This window comes from Plectropomus leopardus, chromosome 6 (assembly GCF_008729295.1).
Source record: "Plectropomus leopardus isolate mb chromosome 6, YSFRI_Pleo_2.0, whole genome shotgun sequence".
Taxonomy (NCBI): Eukaryota; Metazoa; Chordata; class Actinopteri; order Perciformes; family Serranidae; genus Plectropomus; species Plectropomus leopardus.
In genome coordinates, this window is record NC_056468.1 from 10,929,748 (window position 1) to 10,948,609 (window position 18,862).

The 18,862-nt window shown below is 39.4% G+C and overlaps 1 protein-coding gene across 1 annotated transcript; it reads right to left on the reverse strand.

The window, feature by feature from the left end:
- Positions 1 to 304: 304 nt before the first annotated feature.
- Positions 305 to 15,934, reverse strand: adamts13 (ADAM metallopeptidase with thrombospondin type 1 motif, 13). The gene is made up of 29 exons (XM_042487757.1): positions 15,719 to 15,934; positions 15,347 to 15,410; positions 15,082 to 15,215; positions 12,981 to 13,064; positions 12,641 to 12,765; positions 12,395 to 12,541; positions 11,220 to 11,354; positions 10,783 to 10,933; positions 10,565 to 10,669; positions 10,308 to 10,459; positions 10,106 to 10,169; positions 9,640 to 9,766; positions 8,949 to 9,097; positions 8,734 to 8,854; positions 7,665 to 7,745; positions 7,388 to 7,569; positions 6,519 to 6,675; positions 5,337 to 5,466; positions 5,073 to 5,252; positions 4,704 to 4,902; positions 4,524 to 4,626; positions 4,309 to 4,438; positions 3,974 to 4,150; positions 3,687 to 3,891; positions 2,149 to 2,425; positions 1,923 to 2,066; positions 1,658 to 1,837; positions 657 to 832; positions 305 to 559 (listed from the first exon to the last, which is right to left on the reverse strand). The coding sequence occupies exons 1-29, from the start codon at positions 15,794 to 15,796 to the stop codon at positions 404 to 406; spliced, it is 4,113 nt and encodes a 1,370-aa protein (XP_042343691.1). The 5' UTR covers positions 15,797 to 15,934; the 3' UTR covers positions 305 to 403.
- Between the last annotated feature and the right edge of the window lie 2,928 nt (positions 15,935 to 18,862).

The following is an 18,862-nucleotide window of genomic DNA, read 5'->3' on the forward strand; positions in this document are numbered from 1 at the left end:
ATTTAGTGGCACCCAGCAGTGAGGTTGCACATTGCAACTCACTGAAACTTCTCTGGTTTGCCATTTGTGTAGGAGGACTACAATGTCGACATGAAAACACAAAAACAATACGGCCCTATCAGGAGCCAGTGATTGGTTTGTTTGTAGCGGCATACTGTAGAAACATCATGGTGGACTCCGTAAGGAGCACACGCACCATATGTTGCTATAAACAGCACATTCTAAGGAAATTAAAACATAATGATTCCTATTTTTAGGTGATTATAAAAAGTCTTGAAAATTACATTACATTTCTGCTAATGCATCCCACCAAATCATACACACTGGACCTTTGACCAAATAAATGTTGAACAGAAATTTAAAAACAGTGAAAATAGTTCCTGAAAATAGTTAATATCGAGTATCAACGACGCACAAAAGAATATTCAGCTCTGAAGCTTCCTTTGGAATGTAGGTAGTGTCCATGAAATTCAATCTCAGCCATATTTCCAGAGGACTGCCACTGAAACAGCTGTTGGCCTTTAAACACGTTGGTCTTCAACATATCCATGTCCCGGATCTGAACAAGAAATACAAAACAGTGCAGTAGTTATTACCCTTTTTTCCTATTAAGTGTGCAGTACATTGAAAGAATGTGTGTTAAAGCTGGTCCACACCATAATGTATGTAGACGGGGAGTTGGTGGAGTTGAATACTAATCCAATGTGCAGCGCTTGAATTCTGATCTTGACTGAGGGAGGGGCGTTGATGAGGACTCGACAGGTGTGGTTAGTGCTGGTTGTAGTTGGATTCTCAAAGACACCAATTGGGGAAAACAGCTGAATGTCACAATCTGCGGGGCAAAGACACAATACAGTTCAACTCAACAAAATATTCCAAACACCTTGACAGTCGCCTTTTAATGAGTGTTACGTTTCTTAAGTTTAAACGGTTTATTTTTCTTAAAACTGTGTCAGATTCAACTCTAGTCATTATCTAGGCAATTAAATGTGCTAAAATGTTGCCACCTCCAAATTCATGGGGTAGGTGAAGGAGACTAAACACAATCACACTAGAGTACGCAATACAAACATGTGTTAGCTGAATCAACACCACCCTGACTATTAGGGTTGCAACTAATGATTTCTTTATTATCAATAATCTACCTATTATTTTCTCAATTAGTTGATTAATCCCTTGGTATATGAAATAGAGTAATATAACAAAAAAAGGTTAAAATAAAGATAAAGGTCTTATTTTGTCAGTCCAACACCCCCAAAATATTCAGTTTAATATCATGTTGAATAGAGAAATGCAGGAAATCTATGTGAGAGGCTGAAAACACAGTTGGACAATCATAACAAGGAAAGAACATTTTAAACTTTACAGTATTTTCAGCTTCACCGTATTTATTGCAGGGTTTTGTATGGGATTGCATTAGACTCTGCAAGTGTTCACAATATTGCATACACCTCTCTAGATTCAATTTTGAATCTTTATGTTGCAATAGACTCAAACATTGGGCTCAGTTCACCTACAGTTGCACCCATTCAAAACAGCAAGCAAAGCCTCCTCCCATCCAAACTTTTGAGTTGTAAGATTTGTCAGCCTTTTGGATAGCAAAAACAAAAACTTGCCACACCAGCTCTGCATGTAATGCCCACACACGCACTCTTACCCCGATGATGGCTCTTCTTTGTGTTTTTCTGTGAACTGTAGGTAAACACAACCCCGTTCCCAGGGGTGAGCACATTTTGACGCACAAGCAGGACATTGGTTCTGGTGGTCAGTTCGCTGCCCGCTACCTGCTCGCATTTTCTCACAAATGCCAGTCGGTCGAAAAATGCAACAAACTCTTCTGTAAAAACACATAAGTAACACGTGTTCATTTAGCTGCAACGGTTATAGGAAATATCATCCTTTATATATTTAATAAAACATACTTTTTCTGCAGTCCAAGGAGCCAGAATCCACTTTAACATGAATGACTTCATCCAGAGGTCGACCTATGGAAACTGTGCAGCTACTGGTCACGTCTTTCAAGTCCACCACGCCTGATTCTTCCAGGAGCAGCTGTCCACATGCACCTGGTAAGAAGCACACACGGTCATATTAATTCTGCAGCTGCATTCAGCTCTCACTGACATCAGCTAATTGATGTGGACTAACTGGGTTTAGGTGTTGGGGCAGTCGTTGTAGTGGCCAGTGTGGCGGTGATTGCCTCTGTTGGACTTGGAGAAGGATGATCCAGTGGGTGCTGAGGTGTAACTGCAGTGGTGGCATGTGAGGTGGGTGGCACATCTCCACAGCCACCAGCGTAGCAGCCCTGGATGGTGATGGGTTTAGGCATATGCATACAAAACAGAGGGCTGAGGGGCTCCGGCTTAGACGGGCCCATGCAGGACACAGCTCTGGACTGGATCCCATATCCACAGGGGACTGAACACTGGATGAGCAAAACATCACACAATAAACAAGGACTCACATTAAAGAAGAAAAAAGTAGCAAGTCTGGGAATAAAGAGAGAAGTTCTGAGAAAAAATCTGTTCTTAAAGGTCCGTCCATACCGCTGTGATTGCAAGTTTCGCTCTTTAGTAAGAAATTAGTTATACTTCATTTGTTTGTTGACAAGTTTGAATGCATAAGTGCAATTTTAATGTTTTTAATGGATTTTTTTCTTAAATTCTGGATAGCAATTGATAATCTTTTTTTCCCCAAACAATAAGAAAATCAATTTGCAGAAAATTGCTTGAGTTAAGTGATCCATCACTGTGAACATCAGGTCTGCATTACTTTTTATCAGTGGTGGAAAGAAACAAAGTACACTTATTCAAGTACTGTACTTAAGTACGATTTTAAGGTACTTGTGGTTTACTTGTGTATTTCCACTTTCTGCTGCTATATAGTCTATTACATCTCAGTGGTAAATATTGTACGTTTTACTCCACTACATTTATTCAATAGCTTTACTCTATAGTTACTTTGCACATTCAGATTATTAATCCAAAATATAAATGAGCTTAAACTAGTGTATATTATTATAGTTTATGGTACCCAGTAGTGTATAAAGCAGTTAAAATAAGCTTCACCTTTACCTGCTGCAACACTATATTAATGAACACATTAATGCATCAATAAATATAATTATTCTAATAGCATAATAAGTATTTTCACTTTTAAAATTGTAAATTGCTTTTATTTTAATGCTAATACTTTCACACTTTTACTTAGGTGAAATTTTGAGTGCATGACCTTTACTTGTAACATTGTATTTCTACACTTATGTAGTATACCTGAGTACTTTGTCAACTACTGCATTTTATCCACGTTACATTATCATCGTATGGTAATGCAATCTGAAAGCAGACTGATCTAAAATAATCACTGTGATGGATTAAACATCTCAAGGAAGTTTCAAAACTCAGTCAATAAATTAAAACTGCTTGAGGCCTTAAATGGAGGAACAATTACATTTATCTTAAAAACACAGTAAAAAGGTTTGCAACATGACTGTCTGTGATGTAAAGCGGATGTAAAGTTATTTGAAGTAAATGGTCTTAAACCACACAAATCGAATAATGAGTAAAAAGATTTCAGTGACTAATAGATTATTAAAATAGTTATCAATTGACTATCAATTGACAACAATTTTAATCAATGTAATCTAATCTTCAAATTCCAGTCCCCGTGTGTCTTTTGAAATGTACCTGACTCCATGGTTTCACCTCCCACCTAAAGGTGCACACCTGCACCAGGCAGGGCACTGTGGTGGCTGGTTTGACAGCTGCACGGCAGCTTTCCTCCGACACCACGCTCTCTTTGCCTTGGACAAACTGGAAGCAAGACACCGTCCTCTGAGCTACACCCAAATCACAGGAAGCCGAGCAGGCCGATGTGCTGAAGACCTTCCACCTGGATGAATGAAAGTGGTATTTATATTTTTTTGCCTTTGCAAAAAGATGATCTCAGACATGTGTGTTTGTGCGTGATTCACCTTGCTGGGCAGCTGTGGTCGTTACATGAAACCACTGCTGTGGGTTTGGGAAAGTCACTGCACTCTGAATCCTCCACCACCACCTCCTCCCCTTCTGTTTCTCTGGCACAGTACAGCACCCTGTTGGCCACCCCTCCTCCACATGTTACACTGCAGACTCCTTGCTTAGAGCGCCACCTGGTTGTTGGAAAAAATATTGTGCGGCTGTAATTTCCAAACCCTTATTTTTAACAACCGACTTTCTTTCTCTAAAATGTAGACAAAGCACTAAAGAGATTTACTGCATTATATTACACATGAATATTGTGTGTTATATGTTAGGTATTGTGTCTCACACTGGGGGACAGGGAGATGTGTTGCAGCTCTCAGACTGAGGAGGGGGTTTGGTGGAGGCATCGCAGTGGACGTCAGTCACCCTCAGTCTGGTCTGGTGGTCCACACATGAGAACCACACCTGCAGGGTTCCTACACAAGCATCAGGCTTTGGTTGATCCTATCTGATGAGGACATGCTGTTTCCAAGTGATGGTGAGTATATTTTTTTCACTTACCATTGCCACAGGTCTTTGAGCACTGACTGATAACAGGACTCCAGACATACACAGGAGCTTGTCTAGAGCGTGGTGACAGACCAGATTTCAGCAGAGGCTGTTCCTGATCAAGAAAGATAGTGTTTAGGCATGATTCACAATTTGAAATAAGAATGAGGTTTGGGTGATTTAATACTTTACCTCTCCTGTAGATTCCCAACCAATGGGACAAACGTCAACCACACAGGGCACAGAATCAGATGGTTTAATTTGCAAAGAACAAAAGCTGTGATCCACTTCAACATCCCGACCATCCTCTGGCCGGACACATGACACGACGCGTTTTGCTTCTCCTGGCCCGCACACCGCTGAACATTCCTCTGGATCTGACACATGCCATCTGTAAACACATAAGTAGTTTTTTACATAAAAACTCCTATAAAAATAATCTCCTAACACCTGAAATTAGGCATTATCTTCTGCCATAGTAAGATATTTCACCTCATATAATTCTACATTTAATAAATACCTGGGCACCTATTGATCAAAACTACATTGTAGATTTCATACCTGGCAGGACAGTGTTCCAGGTTGCATTTTGCAATAGTATTTGGAGCTGTGTCAGGTGGGCATTCAGAATCTGGAACCTCCACCGCGTCAGCTCCATCTTCCTGAACACATCTTACAGGACGCACTCTCTCTCCTCCACCGCATGAGGCACTGCAAGGCCCAAACACCCCCGTATCCCACCTGTAAAACAGTAAATTATTCATGTATAATCATTTGTGCTGAGCTGTATGTCAGTCCAAGGGGAAAAAACAGTATGAGTCTAACCTGGGGGGACAGGGTGAGAGCTGACAGCTTGTGTGGAGTGGTATGGGTGGAGGAGGTGTTTCACAGTTGTGTTCCTCCAAATGGTTGTTGGTATTTTCATCTACACAGATATTTGCATGCTTCTGTACACCTGTAAGAAGAAAAAAGAGCTTAAAGGGACAATTTGAAAAACTCTAAAGCAATGTCTCTTTCCAGAAATCATGACCCGGTTACTCAACTTAATCCACAGACCTTGGTGTGAGCAGTTTTATGTAGGGACTATTTTCTTCCTACCATAGTATGTCCATGCAGAAGGGACCGTGCATCAACTGTTAGCTTACATAGCACCACTGAGGTACCTAACATTACAGTTCAACTGAGGAAGATCTTACACTATCACAATCCCGAACCTCTCTTCCATGAGTAGATGCATACTTCCTTCTATTTGGTAATTCGGTTGTCTGGTGTCTTTCAGTAGAAAGAAATTAGTTCCTGGATGCAACTGCTGACAACAAGGTCTGTGGATTATCTTGAGTAACTGGGTCATGATTTCTGGAGACAGATGTCGCTGTTGAGTTTTTGAAATGTATTTTTTTGAAGCTTTGAGCACCACAAGCTAAATGCCATCTAGTTCCATTATATCCTGGAGAAAGCAGACATTTCTAAAGTCAATATCCCCAGCACTTTTCAACTCACACCAGAACAATCTAGACTGATAAATAGCATTACAATAGGTAGGTAAGGTAAGAGGAAAAAAAATATATATATACAGTATAGTTTTGATTTTGGGGTGAACTGTCCCTTTAAAATTGTATATTAACATATGGCCAACACAAATTGTTTCACATAATTGCTTTTGCTATACAGTTTGTGATTATGCAGTTAATCAGTTCAGTGGACATTTGGTGGTATTTGCCACTAAAAACATCTTAGATCAGAACAATGAAAAAATGGATTTGGCATATTCAACACCGCAGCGTCCTCGTAATAGCCAGACACTGTAAGTACGGGATAAAAGGTTGCTAAAAAGGTCAATATCGCTGCACATTATCATACAAATGCCTCATCTCATTTGTAAAACCACTTGGCTCATAAAACAAGAGAGCTAAGACTATAATGTGCAATCAGCCTGTGAATATATAATGACATGCTGGGTATTCTTTTTGTGCTTTTCAATTTGACTCGTCATTAACAGTTACTTACCTGATCCACAGGAGACAGAGCAGGGTGTTGTGAAGACAGCCCATTTTCCTTTTGGTGTGATGTCTGTCAAGTCGCTATTTTTGGTGGGTACATAGAACTGGTAACTGATGTTTGGATTTGTTTTCTCTCCATATTCTTTTCCATATTTGCGATAGACCTGTAAAGAGAAAAATAATCATAAATGTTAGATGTCGCACACATAGTTTTGCAGTCAAAATCAGAACAGCACTCCGATTACAGCATTTTTTATTATTGCCATACAGACATTTTGAGCCAGACACCCTTCTTCTGCTTGTACATATGGCAATAATACAAAGAAAACCCACAGGTGGAGTTAATTATAAGTCCACACATGAAAACACCTACAGTGCATCCCAGCATGGCCAACATTTATTTTTATTTTTTTAAATGATTCAAATGATGCATATTACTGTGATTCTGCATCTTTAAAAATAATAATTAAAAAAATAGAATAAATACACAAAATAATAATGGTAATAGTAATAGCAATAGTTATAGTAATAATAATAATAATAATGATAATGATAATAATAATGATGATAATAATAATAATATAATAAAAATGTTGGCTCCCCCTGCTGGTCTGTGTCAGAATAATAATAAATGCTATTACCAGGGTGCTGTCCTGGTTTTTTAACTGCATTAATATCCACTAAACCAATTCAGCACCCAGTCTCAAAAGGTTTAATTGTGAGTGAGCGCGTTGTGTCTTACTTAAATTTGCACACATAGTTTTCCCATTTGATTTCCACTGAGTATTTTTTCTTATTGTTGTATAGAGATGTAATGTGTGAAAGTTTTCAGTTGTTGAAGAAAGTCTATCAAATATTCTCTTTCTCTCTCCTGACCTGTATGTTTATCTCTTCTGACAGCGGTCCTGGCAGCAGCAGCTCCTCCACCTCAGGCAAAAGGTCAGGGGTCAGGTGGAGGTGATACTCAAGGTGGTTATCATCCAGTGAGGAGGGGTGGGTCATATTCAGTGCCATAATCCCCATCCCTGACACAATGTACTGATCCCCAGACATTACAGCTGTGGACACACATGTCAAAAACAACTCCCAAGTTTTAGTTCCTGTTAACTGTTTTGTAGAAAACATAAATCTCTTGTAAAGTGCAGACTCTTACCCATGTGAGTGAACAGAGGTGCCCTGTTGACAATATGAACCTGTGTGGCATTCACAGGCAGAGAGAGGAAGGTGGTGTACTCTGAAACAGAAAGCACTCATCATAACTCAGAGAAGACGATACAGAAGTTAGGGCTGCAACCATCATTACTGATAAATCTTTTGATTATGTTTGCGATTAAAGATACAGTCGATACATTTTATAAGGATAACTTTTTGTCACTTTTGCTGAAACTGTCACTCTATTTTGACATGAGGTGGATAGTCAGTGAAAATAATCATGTGTCTCTGCTGCCTCCTAGTGCTTATGAAGGAATTTGCAAGAATCAGCTGCGTCTGAACAAAAACAACCAATCAGAGCCGAGGAGTCTGTAATGCAGTTGTCAATCATGTCAGTCATTGCTCTTGAACTGCGGTCACACTGTCAAACTAGGTGGCACTGATCGAATATGAATCAAGACATGTTACAACATTACCTATTTCTCACCTCTAATCTTTTCAAAAAGATATTTTAGTGCACTGCTTAGCTGTAACACAAGAGAGTTACAAGAGAGTCAATTTTGACTTGACTGTTTTCAACAAGGCAGCCGGGTTAGAAAACATTCTCATTTTACAGCTAAACAGTACACTAAAATATGTTTATGAAAACATTTCAGGCAATAAATAGGACACGCAGTAACAGTAACATCATATTTGATCAGTGCAGCTTCGTTTTAGAGTTGATTGTAGTTTATGAGTAGTGATTGATATGGTTGACAGTGGCATCAGGGACTCGTCATTTCTGAGTGGATGTTTTTGTTTAGATGCAGTGGATTCCTGCAAATGCCAATAGAAGAACTATTTTTCACAAGTTATTTGTCTCCTATACAACTGTCAGAATATAGTGGCAGTTTCAGCATATAGTAACTTCAATTTCTTTCTTCTTTTTATTTTAGAAAAGTTATCAACTACAGCTTTATTAAATTATCTAACTTAAGTGAGTAATCAATTACCAACATTGCTGTTAATTGTATTATTGAATGTGCTGAATTCTGTGGTGTGTTGAATAGTTACATGCTGTTATTTTCTACCTCTGGCCTGACCGCCAGTGTAGGAGTCAGAGGTCAAACTGCAGGACGATCCATCTCCACCACACACCCCACACACATCCCTCACTTTCCCAGAGTGCAGCACACCATCACAGCCAAACAGCTGATCAGAGATAAACAGCACATTTAAAGAGGTGAGTGTGAAACAAAAGTGTGAAAGACTGCATCTGTTTTGCCATCGACTTAGTCTTCTTTACCTCACATTTGCCTCTTAGACAGGCAGCTGTGGAGCCAAAGGGAGGCAGGTTGTCTGGCTCACAGCGAGTCCCGTCCACAAACTGAGAGCCACGGCTCACTATAAAGTTTTCTCCATTTGACTGGCACATATATCTGCACTGCTCATCTCCTGGTTACGACGAGAAGAGTTCAAAGAAGAAAAATGTAAGCGATGAGGTTCATTTTATGTAAGGAAAAAAAGCGTTAACTCTTTGAAACATGAGCAAATTGGCTTGATTTCTTTGAAAAAACACAGTAACATGGGCAACTTAACTAGAAATGGCCAAAAATTAACAAGAAATTAGTAAAAAGCCACAGGAATATTAGCTGAAAACACGAAGAAAAAAACAGTAAAACTATCTTAAGGAAGTACTAACAAAATCGTTTTCTGTAACATAAATTTAAATATAAAATTAAGAGAATTATAAATATAGTTTTCTGGACACCCCCACCCCCCAGCTAATTTTTAGATTATTTCCTTGTCACCTTTGCTATTTTTTTTTTTTGCAGTTTGTGGGATATTTATAGCCAAGTTGCTCATTATTTTTTTTGTGTGTTTGACAAATATCAAACCAATATTCTCAGGTTTCAGGGTTTAAATGCCTGCAAAAAGCATGTGAATGTAGCTTAAGAAAACTGATGTCTTTGCAGGTGTTGAAGGGTCAAGCCTACCTTGTGCAAAGCCTAAAGCAGGGATCCAGGTGTAGAAGGAGGCAGTGTTTGGTTGCAGGTAGAGGGGGTGGAGGTCTGTTTGGGAACACTGCTCTGCCATGAATTCCAGCTGGGTACGTTCACATGTCTGCAACATGTGTGTTCAGATGAGGACAAACAGAGATTTTTTTTCAGGCCTGATAATGGTTTCTGCTGCAACTTCAGCCACCAAACCACTGTAGGCATTCAGTAAGGAAGGATCTAAAATTCATCTGAATATCGCTCACTTTGCCCCAAGCTCAGGGTCTCACTTTTAAATGACTTCATTGCCTCTAATTCTCTGATTCATCCCATCAAGACCTCTTTTTGAGGCTTGTTACAGAAGTACAGGCTGTGGACTGCTCACCAAAAAGTTGTGGGTACAGTGATCCACTGAATAAATAGTGTTGACCTACTGTACTGTACGGAGGCCTATTGTAAACAGTACCTGCTGGTGACAAAGTTCAGCCTCGATATCTGTTCCCTCACAGTAATTCCCTCCAAAAGCAGGTCTGAAAAATTAGATTTGACACAAGTGTTATTGTCGCTATTTCAGTAAATTGTGTATAATATGTAAAAAAAAAAAAAAAAAAAAAAAGTACAGTCACAGGATCTTTAGCACTATGGTGGATGCTGATCACATTTGTTACCTTGGGTTATTGCATTTCCGTGTGCGGTGAGTGACTCCCCCGCCACATGTCCGTGAGCAGGGGGAGAACTCAGACCAGTTAGACCAGGAGCCATGCACCACTACAGAGGAGCTGAGCTCACCTGAAGACACACAACGCCCCTTCAGACACCACTGGAACAGACGAAATGCACCTCATGAACAAACATGTTTTGGTCATAGTAAATAACACTTTCACTTGAGGAGCGATTGCACCAGAATGAATCACTGATGACACACCTGATTAGGTGCACACTCTGTCCCGTCCAGAAGTGGGACCAGGAGACGTTTGCAGGAGCTGTCATCATCCGGGTTAATGTGACAGGACAGGACCCGACAAGCTGGCTGATGAAAAAGGAGACGAATATTGCAAACATGACTACAAATGTGGTAATAATGTATATTTTTGATGTGAAATGCCACCGTGTGGTATCAAGCTGGTATTACAGGTGATTTACCAGGTCAGGATTGGTGAAGGAGCAGGCTCTCGCAGTGCTGCCAAATGCTATGCGGCACTGGTCATCGACTCCATAGTATAGACCAGGCTTCCAGTCTTGTAGGGATCCTCCCAGTGCAGGCAGGTCCTTTACACATTCAGCTTTCCCTTCACTGGGGACATTCATACAAGAGGCATCTCATTATCAAGTCTAGACTATAGCCATTTTGAAACTACCCCCAGAGCTCCTATACTTAAGATGTAATCAGGTTTCAATGAATTTCAAATCAACCAAATATAACTTCGACCTTTCTCGAAATGTGAGAAGGGAATCGGTTAAAACAACCTGAAGTGAAAACATTAATGACTTATAGATGAAATGCCCTTTCAACAGTCCCAGGTCTGCATGATAAATGAGAAGCATTTTCATGCACAGCTGCTCCGAACAGGTTGGCCCACCTGAAGAATGTGAACAGCTGCTGTCTGCTGCAGGGAGACCAGGTCAGATCCACACTGTTGTAGCCTCCGTCTGAGGCCATCATAAACCCACTCCTGCTGCAGGTATTTTCTACGCCGTCATGGTTGATTCCAAAACTGGGTAAAGTAGATTGAATGTAAAATGTTAAATGTACTTTATTGTATGGATTTCAACATTTATTTCTTGAGATTCTTATATCATAAAGCAATCTTTAATTAAAGGAATTGTGTGTAAGATTTAGGGGGATTTAGTGGCATCTCGTGGTGAGGACTGTGAATTGCAAGCAACTGAAACTCCTGGTCAGAAGTCCTTTAGTTTTTATTATTCAGGAGGATTTTAATGAGAGATGAATATGTTTCATGTCACAAAATCAGTTTTTTTTTTTCTGAAGCTCACATCAAAAACATGAAAATGCAAAAACACAAATGTCCGTTTGTCCATTCTGGGCTACTGTAGAAACAAGGAGATCTCTGTGTACGACGACCAGCTCCTAATGTAGATATAAAAAGCTCATTCTGAGGTAACAAAAACACAATTCTAATTTTTAAGTGATTATAGACTAAAGAAAACACTCATATATTATATTTCATTTCTGCCAATGTACCCCCCAAATCCTACACACTGGATGTTTAAATTTTTAAAAATTGGTGGTGATATTTTAAGTTTTCATCCCATTTTGCAGTGAATGCATGAAAACTTCGTTCACTGTAAGAATTTACTTCATTAAAACTGGCTGTTATATTCACTATATTTCAAGCTGCACCAATGTAATTTTTTTTTTTTGCATGGGTCTGCAATTTTCTAATAATTTATAACAACTTCCCTGGAGTGAGCCTTATTATTTGGTGCTAATTATAGGGAAAATAGGAATGTCCTTAAATGATAATCTTCATTTAAATATAAGTAAATATTAATGAATTATTGCACATTTTATTCAAATAATTAAATGAAGGTGTACCAATTAAACATTTTCTCCGCTTTCTGTACAATTAATGCCAAATTACATCTTTCTAGAAAATGTGTAAAATTGTATTTATTTATAAAGTATAGATTTGTAAAAGGAAGTTTTCCTGAAAAGATTTTAAAGCTGCGATGTAAACTTGAATCAGATATTGTAGAAAATGTAGATTCACTATTCATCATGTGTCTGCTTTACCTGTGGCCAATCTCATGAGTGATGGTGATACCTAGGTCAAAGCCGGTGTCCTCTGTGATCACGCAGCTCCATTCACTGGAACAAGCCCCTCCCAGCTGAGCCACACCCCTGACCTGCTTGTTTCCATCCGGCAACACTAGGTCGTACCTTTTTTTATAATGGTAGACATATATTAAAACATTTTGTTCATTCATAGAATATTAATAAAACACCTACTTCTAATACAGTCGGCTACATGTAGCACACCTTGTAATGTATAAGAGAAGATCAGCATGTAGTGGATCTGTATCGTTCGAGGGGTTTATCCTTCTGCCCCAGTCACATACACTTCTAAGAGAGGAGGTGATATTTGTAGACATTTGGATCTCTGGCTAGAAGAATGAGCACAGTAACAGCAGTAAGAAACTGATTAAGTAAGATTAGTGTCATTGCTCACAAAAAAGTCACTGAATAACAGCATTGGCTTAGTAAATATCAGTGTTAAAAATACAAAAGAGCTAAAGGAATATCATATTACTCCACTACCTCTAAAATCTTGCCATTTATAAACTTGATTCTATTGAACTTATAACACTGAGCCACTCACCTCTGGCTCTGTCAGGATGATCATGCGGACCAGGTGCACCCTCATGTTGGCTCCCAGGGCCATGTCTCTCAACAGCTCTGAGGCCTGGGTGGAAATAGGAATACAGGTCAGATGAATATATTTCGGGATGTTCAGAGCGTTATGGGACTATAGCATTGGAGTGCACGTCTGGTTATGTAAATATTTCAACAAACAACATCTAAATAGATTTTTCTCTAACTTTATTACTCTTTGTGTCAACCCGACAGTGCTGTAAATAAATTGGTTTAAGTTTGTTCCCCTCAGAGTGGAAGTATCAGATTAATCTGTACTATTGTTGCTGTAACAAAGTGGGGTTTTTTCTGTGTAGGTTACTTGTAATGTCTTGTGTACTTTTAAAAAATCTGTGTTTTTTTGGTTTGTTTGTTTAACTCAAGTAGGCCTACAGCAATGCAATAGAATGAATCCAATAATTATTCCAGTATGGCTTGAGGCAAATTAATATTTCTTTTTTGCAGATTTATATTGTAGATTACCCTCAAAAGTTTACTGAAATAATTTACAATAATGGTAACGACGCCTGCGTTCCTTAATTTTGGATAGGGGACTACATAACACGGTGTACTTTGCCTGCAATTTTAAGGCTAAAGGTTAAGGGTGGCGGAGTGATATGACGGTGAGGTGAATTGTTTGTTGTCGGTAGACAGTCGGCCTGTTGTTGATATGGCGAAGTTTCAGGGACGCTAGGAGCGTTTTCTTGTTTTATCTATGTCAAATTCGAAACTTTGTAACGTTGTAGCACTTTCAAACCAGTGTTTTGAAAGTTTCGCCTCATTGTCTCATTCATTTGACGGTGTCTGTTGAAACATTTTGACAGGAATCGCCTGCAAGTCCCAACATGAGCACATCAGCCGTCTTTAGTAGGAAAATATCATTACTCGTCCGGCGACATGAACAAAAGTTTGTGTTTGTAGCTGTAAATTTCTGTCTCAGTCTCAACTCAAAATGTTTGGAAACTGAAAGGGGCATTGGGGGACCTCAGAGACGTTTTATTTTGGCATGAGAATGAACGAGCGGCGTCGAACCTGGAGCACGAGACTGACTGCACGCCATCCAGACAGGTGAGCACAACACTGATACTCAGTTGTGAAAATTGTGCGTTGTGGGTATTTAGGCCCATTGTTGCTTATTCTTGTTCAATTTTCTGAGTGTAGTTTACTTTCAGATTAATACTACAAAGTTTGCACTGGTTGTATAACCAATGTTGACCTTTTAGTAGTGGCCTGTTCAGAGAGGAAATGTACTGTTGGACAGAAGAGCTCAGTGGTGTGATTTGTTATTTTGCAGGCTAGATTTGTTCTTTAATTTGACAGGGTGTCTGTAGGTCCTTAAAAAGTCTTCAATTGTAAATTAGGCCTTATAAGTCACAAAGTAGTCTTAAATTTCAATTTGTTAGGTATTAACTGTCACAGACGTTTTATGTAATTTATTCATCTTTAATTTTATTTTTTACAATAATGGTGCAAGCTCTTCAACTTGAACGTCCACATTTTTTATGTTAAAAATCTTAAAACCCTTCACTTAACATAATAATGTCCTTTTACTTTATACTTGCTCTTACCTGTTGGAAAAATGTCTATGAACCTAACTCACTCTATTAACCATATGCCTGCCTAAAACCTACCTCTGCACTGGACCACATATGAAGCTCAATAATCACCTTTATTTTTACTTGCAAGGCTTAAATAAGAAAAAGATGATTTGACAAAAAAATGGCCTTAGATTTGGTCAAAAATGATATTAAAAAGCTCTCAAAAGGCATTCAAGTGTCTTGATACCTGAAGAGATCCTGTACCATATATACATTTTTAAATGCTTTATATCTTTTTTTTTTAAAAATGTAATACAGTAACATCTAGTTAGAGTACATTTTAAGTAACCTAGTTTTTACTTTAATCCAAGTGCATTTTTTGCAAAAGTTACATGTAAAGTACATAAAGCTACTTGAGTAAAACATTCTAGTACTCTTAACATCCCTGGTTTCACTACATTTTCCCATACATTGGCTTTAAGGCACTCAAATGGTAATCAACAGGACCCAGGCTGCTGTGCTCAGACTTACAATATTGAGGTTGGTGAGGATGTATCGTTCCGTATCCTGCTTGTGGACCTGATAGACATCAGGCCCGACCACCACCAGCAGCTCCAAATGTGTGATATCAGGCATCAGAGCCGACCGACGCAGCCGCTCATTTGCTGTGAACAAGGAAAACACCACATCATACACCAGTAATTTGCATGTGTGTAGTAGCCCAACTGTTTTTCTAGTTAAACGATATCTTTGAGTCTTCAAACTGTTTTTACAGTTTAGTCATAGAGAGACCTACCCGAGGCATCAGAATAGCCAGGAGCAGAAACTGTGTCTCTTTGACTGGAGGACTGATGAAAAAGCTCAAAGAGGACACAAAAACATAACACCATTTTTAGATCCTTTAGAAACAGCAGCCTCAAACCTGTGTAACCAAATTTAGATCCGTGTCCCAAATAGTGAATAAAAACACAAAACTATTTTAGAGCTTTTTTTTTTTTTTCTTTAACATGTAAATCTAGTCAAACACAGTCATGACTCTCTGCAGGTCGTGGGTTTTCACAGGATGATAAACAGTTTAAAGTTGAAGAGTTCAATGTACTTTGCAGAAGTCCTGAGCTGCGGAATCGCTAACCGCAGTGCTCCTGTTCACCCGCAGCTTTCCACCTACCCCATCCAATGGAGAAGTCATTAGAGCAGCGAAGCCAGGCCGCAGTAACAGCAGACGGAGCAGAGTCGTAAAAAACATGTTTCCCCCTCTTCCTGTGCGTCTACCTGCTCTGCTTTACCACCAGGACAAGATGTGACTCTGCTCTTAAGCAGGACGGAGCCCAGCAAAGAGGGTATGAGTAACGTGTTTGTGTAAACAGTAGGGACAAAGTTGATGGGTGGCACACGTCATTTGCTAGTTTTTTTTTTTTTTCAAACTTTTGGGACCAGTAGGACAGCTCTCATTGGGTGGATTTTCTCTTTGTTGTACTATGACTAATTTGTGTTATTTCCTGTCTTTAGTCACTGAGCAATGAAAACTAGCAGACTTTTGTGTTTGAAACATTGTGATGATGAGAGGGAATCAGAGTTGGCAGCTGCATGCTTTATTTAGTAACCAAAATCCACCTTTGGATGCAACCCGTATTTATATTTAGACCTTTCACTGCTGCAATCACTGCTGAATTAATCCCAATTATCATAAGAAATGTTGTGTGTTGTTGCCTGTTGTAGCCAATAGAGGGCACACACGATCCTGCAGTTGAAAGAAACTGGGAGGAAGAAACACGCGCGCACACACACACGCACTCTGCCCCACAAGAGTGTAACAAAATAACACAAAATAACATCCCTTATGTCCAAAGCAGACATAAAACCTTATCTAATGCTAAATTGCTTATTTGGAAGGCAGGACATTCACAGAGGAAGCAATAAAACAACAGTAAGACTACAACTGACAAGCTTTATCCTCTGGTGATAATTATTTTCCCCTGCTACTTTAACTGGGCTCTAACTATTAGTAGAGCTTTTATTCTCATAATTTTGGTGGAAGGGGAAGTAATTTTAAATATGTCATTACACTCCACTACTTTATTGGCTTTTGATGGTGATAAATACAGTAAAAGTGGGCCCTACAGATTGCGTCCTGCTTCTAACACAGCTTGCTAAATGGGCAACATTTTACCTGCCGCTGTGATAATGAGACAAACGTCCAAAAAAAGCCAGAATATAGTCCACCTTTTGGAAAAACCTTTAAAAGTTGTTTCACCATCTTGCAAAAAAAAAAAAAAGTGTTTGCTCTCTCTTTCTTCTCCCCTCCATCCCCTTCTCCTTCCTGAGGGGGTATAGTTTATCTCCATGAAGCTAGGATTCAAGCCCCATCTGCCATTAGTCTGCCAGATATCTGCCTGTTGTCAGTCTGAATTAACAGCTGGGTGTCACAGGCATTACACCAGCATCGCTGCTCCACTAAAACCTCTGTGCCCTGCTGGATTTACCGAGCACAACAGACTGCGCTAAGTGTCGTTGGATCCTCATGCCCATGTCTGTTCAGAAGAGGGTAGGGATTGTATATTTATGATCCTAAATTATATATGTCGAGCCATATGGGATACTCAAGTGGGCACAACAGATGACGCCTCAGGAAAATGTTGTTTGGTTGCCGTTGATGAAGGAGGAGGAAGTTGCTTGTGGAAAGAAGTGTTCTGTGAGATAGATTCAGCCACATTTTTGGCGTCCTTCTCTCGCAGCTACATTTTATTGTCAAAATTAATTATTGATATCCTCCAAAACCTTTCAAATGGTGTGTTCTTTCTTTGTTACAACCTTTTGGACAGACATTTGGCTTATGACATTTTGTATTGTGGAGCCCAACCTCTCAGTGTTTCATTTTGAGATGCATTTATGTTGAGTGGCTCCGGCTTGTACATAAAAGGATTCTGGCTCATTTGCTGCCCTTTGTTATTCCCTCCATCTGTCATGCTGTTGTCAAAGATTCATGTGTGCAAAAAAAACTACAAATGTTGACTTGCCTCAGCCAAAGTATTTTTCTGTTTCCATAATGTATGGAGGATAAGCGTCGATGTTAGAATTTTACTATTTTACGTTTAAAATACAAATCCGTATCACTCATAGATTTAGTGGCATCTAGCAGTGAGGATTGCAGATTGCAACCAGCTGCAACTTCTCCCAAATGCTAAGTGTGAACTCAGGAGAGTCACATTTTCCGCAGAGGATTCTTTCTCTCCAAAACAGACAAAACTGGTGATTTAAAGCAGTAAAAACACTGAATAAAACATCTTTTTGTTACAAATCAGTGTTTCTCCGATGATGTTTGGCGCATCCCAGGCAGGCGGCTTGCCCAGCACCTGCTCACTCTTTTTCTCTGATAACCAGACGTTAAGGAGGTTTTCGCCCAGGAGCTGAGTTATCCGCAGGTCTGTCTCTCTCCGAAACAAACGGACCCACAGATTCAAACTAGTAAAAACACTGAGTAAAGCAGTGTCATGGTACTTGTCAGTTTTTCTCCTACACTGATTGGCATGTCGCAGACAGGCCGCCAGCCCAGCACCTGCTAATGTGTGCTCACCCTTTTCTTGTTCAGATGTTCAGGAGGTTTTCCCCCTCCTGAACATCAGTGATTATACACTAAAGAAACATATTATTGTATTTTATATCTGCCAATATATCCCCTAAATCCTACATGCTGGTCCTTTAAGTAGCTGCCAAGGACATCTTACTAAGCACAGAGTGAGTGATAAAATAATCAAACGTCTTGCTTTTTTAATCTTGCAAGTTCTCAGTTGTTTTAGCTAAATCCAGCACGCCTTTTATGTGTGACTCACTGAAGCTGCATTTCTGTTAGGTATGTGACTATTTATAAAACTGCCAAAGTGATGGATCAGGTGTTGAATCAAAGTTAGAGCCATACATAAAAATATCACCACCGAACGGTCATAACATCCGTTTTTCCAAATATATGGATGTTCCTCTAAATCGTTATGCGCTTTGTTTATGTGGGAGCGACTCTGTCTTCAAGTTTTAACATAAGAAAACGTGTAAACTTAAGAATATTTCCTCTGGCTGATGGAGTTTTTACTACCTCCTTGTGTTTTTGCTGCTAATTAAGATGAATATTGTGTTGATGGTAAAATGCCAGCCCTGACATGACGACTTTCCAGCCTGTAATGCAATACTGAGGGTGCTAAAACTCAGTGGCTCTACAAAATATACAGATATTTTCCGGGTAGTGGTTTTCTCCCAGTAGTCTCCCAGCTATTTTAGCACATGTCAGCATATCATGGTGATGCAAAGACGCTGCAGGGGC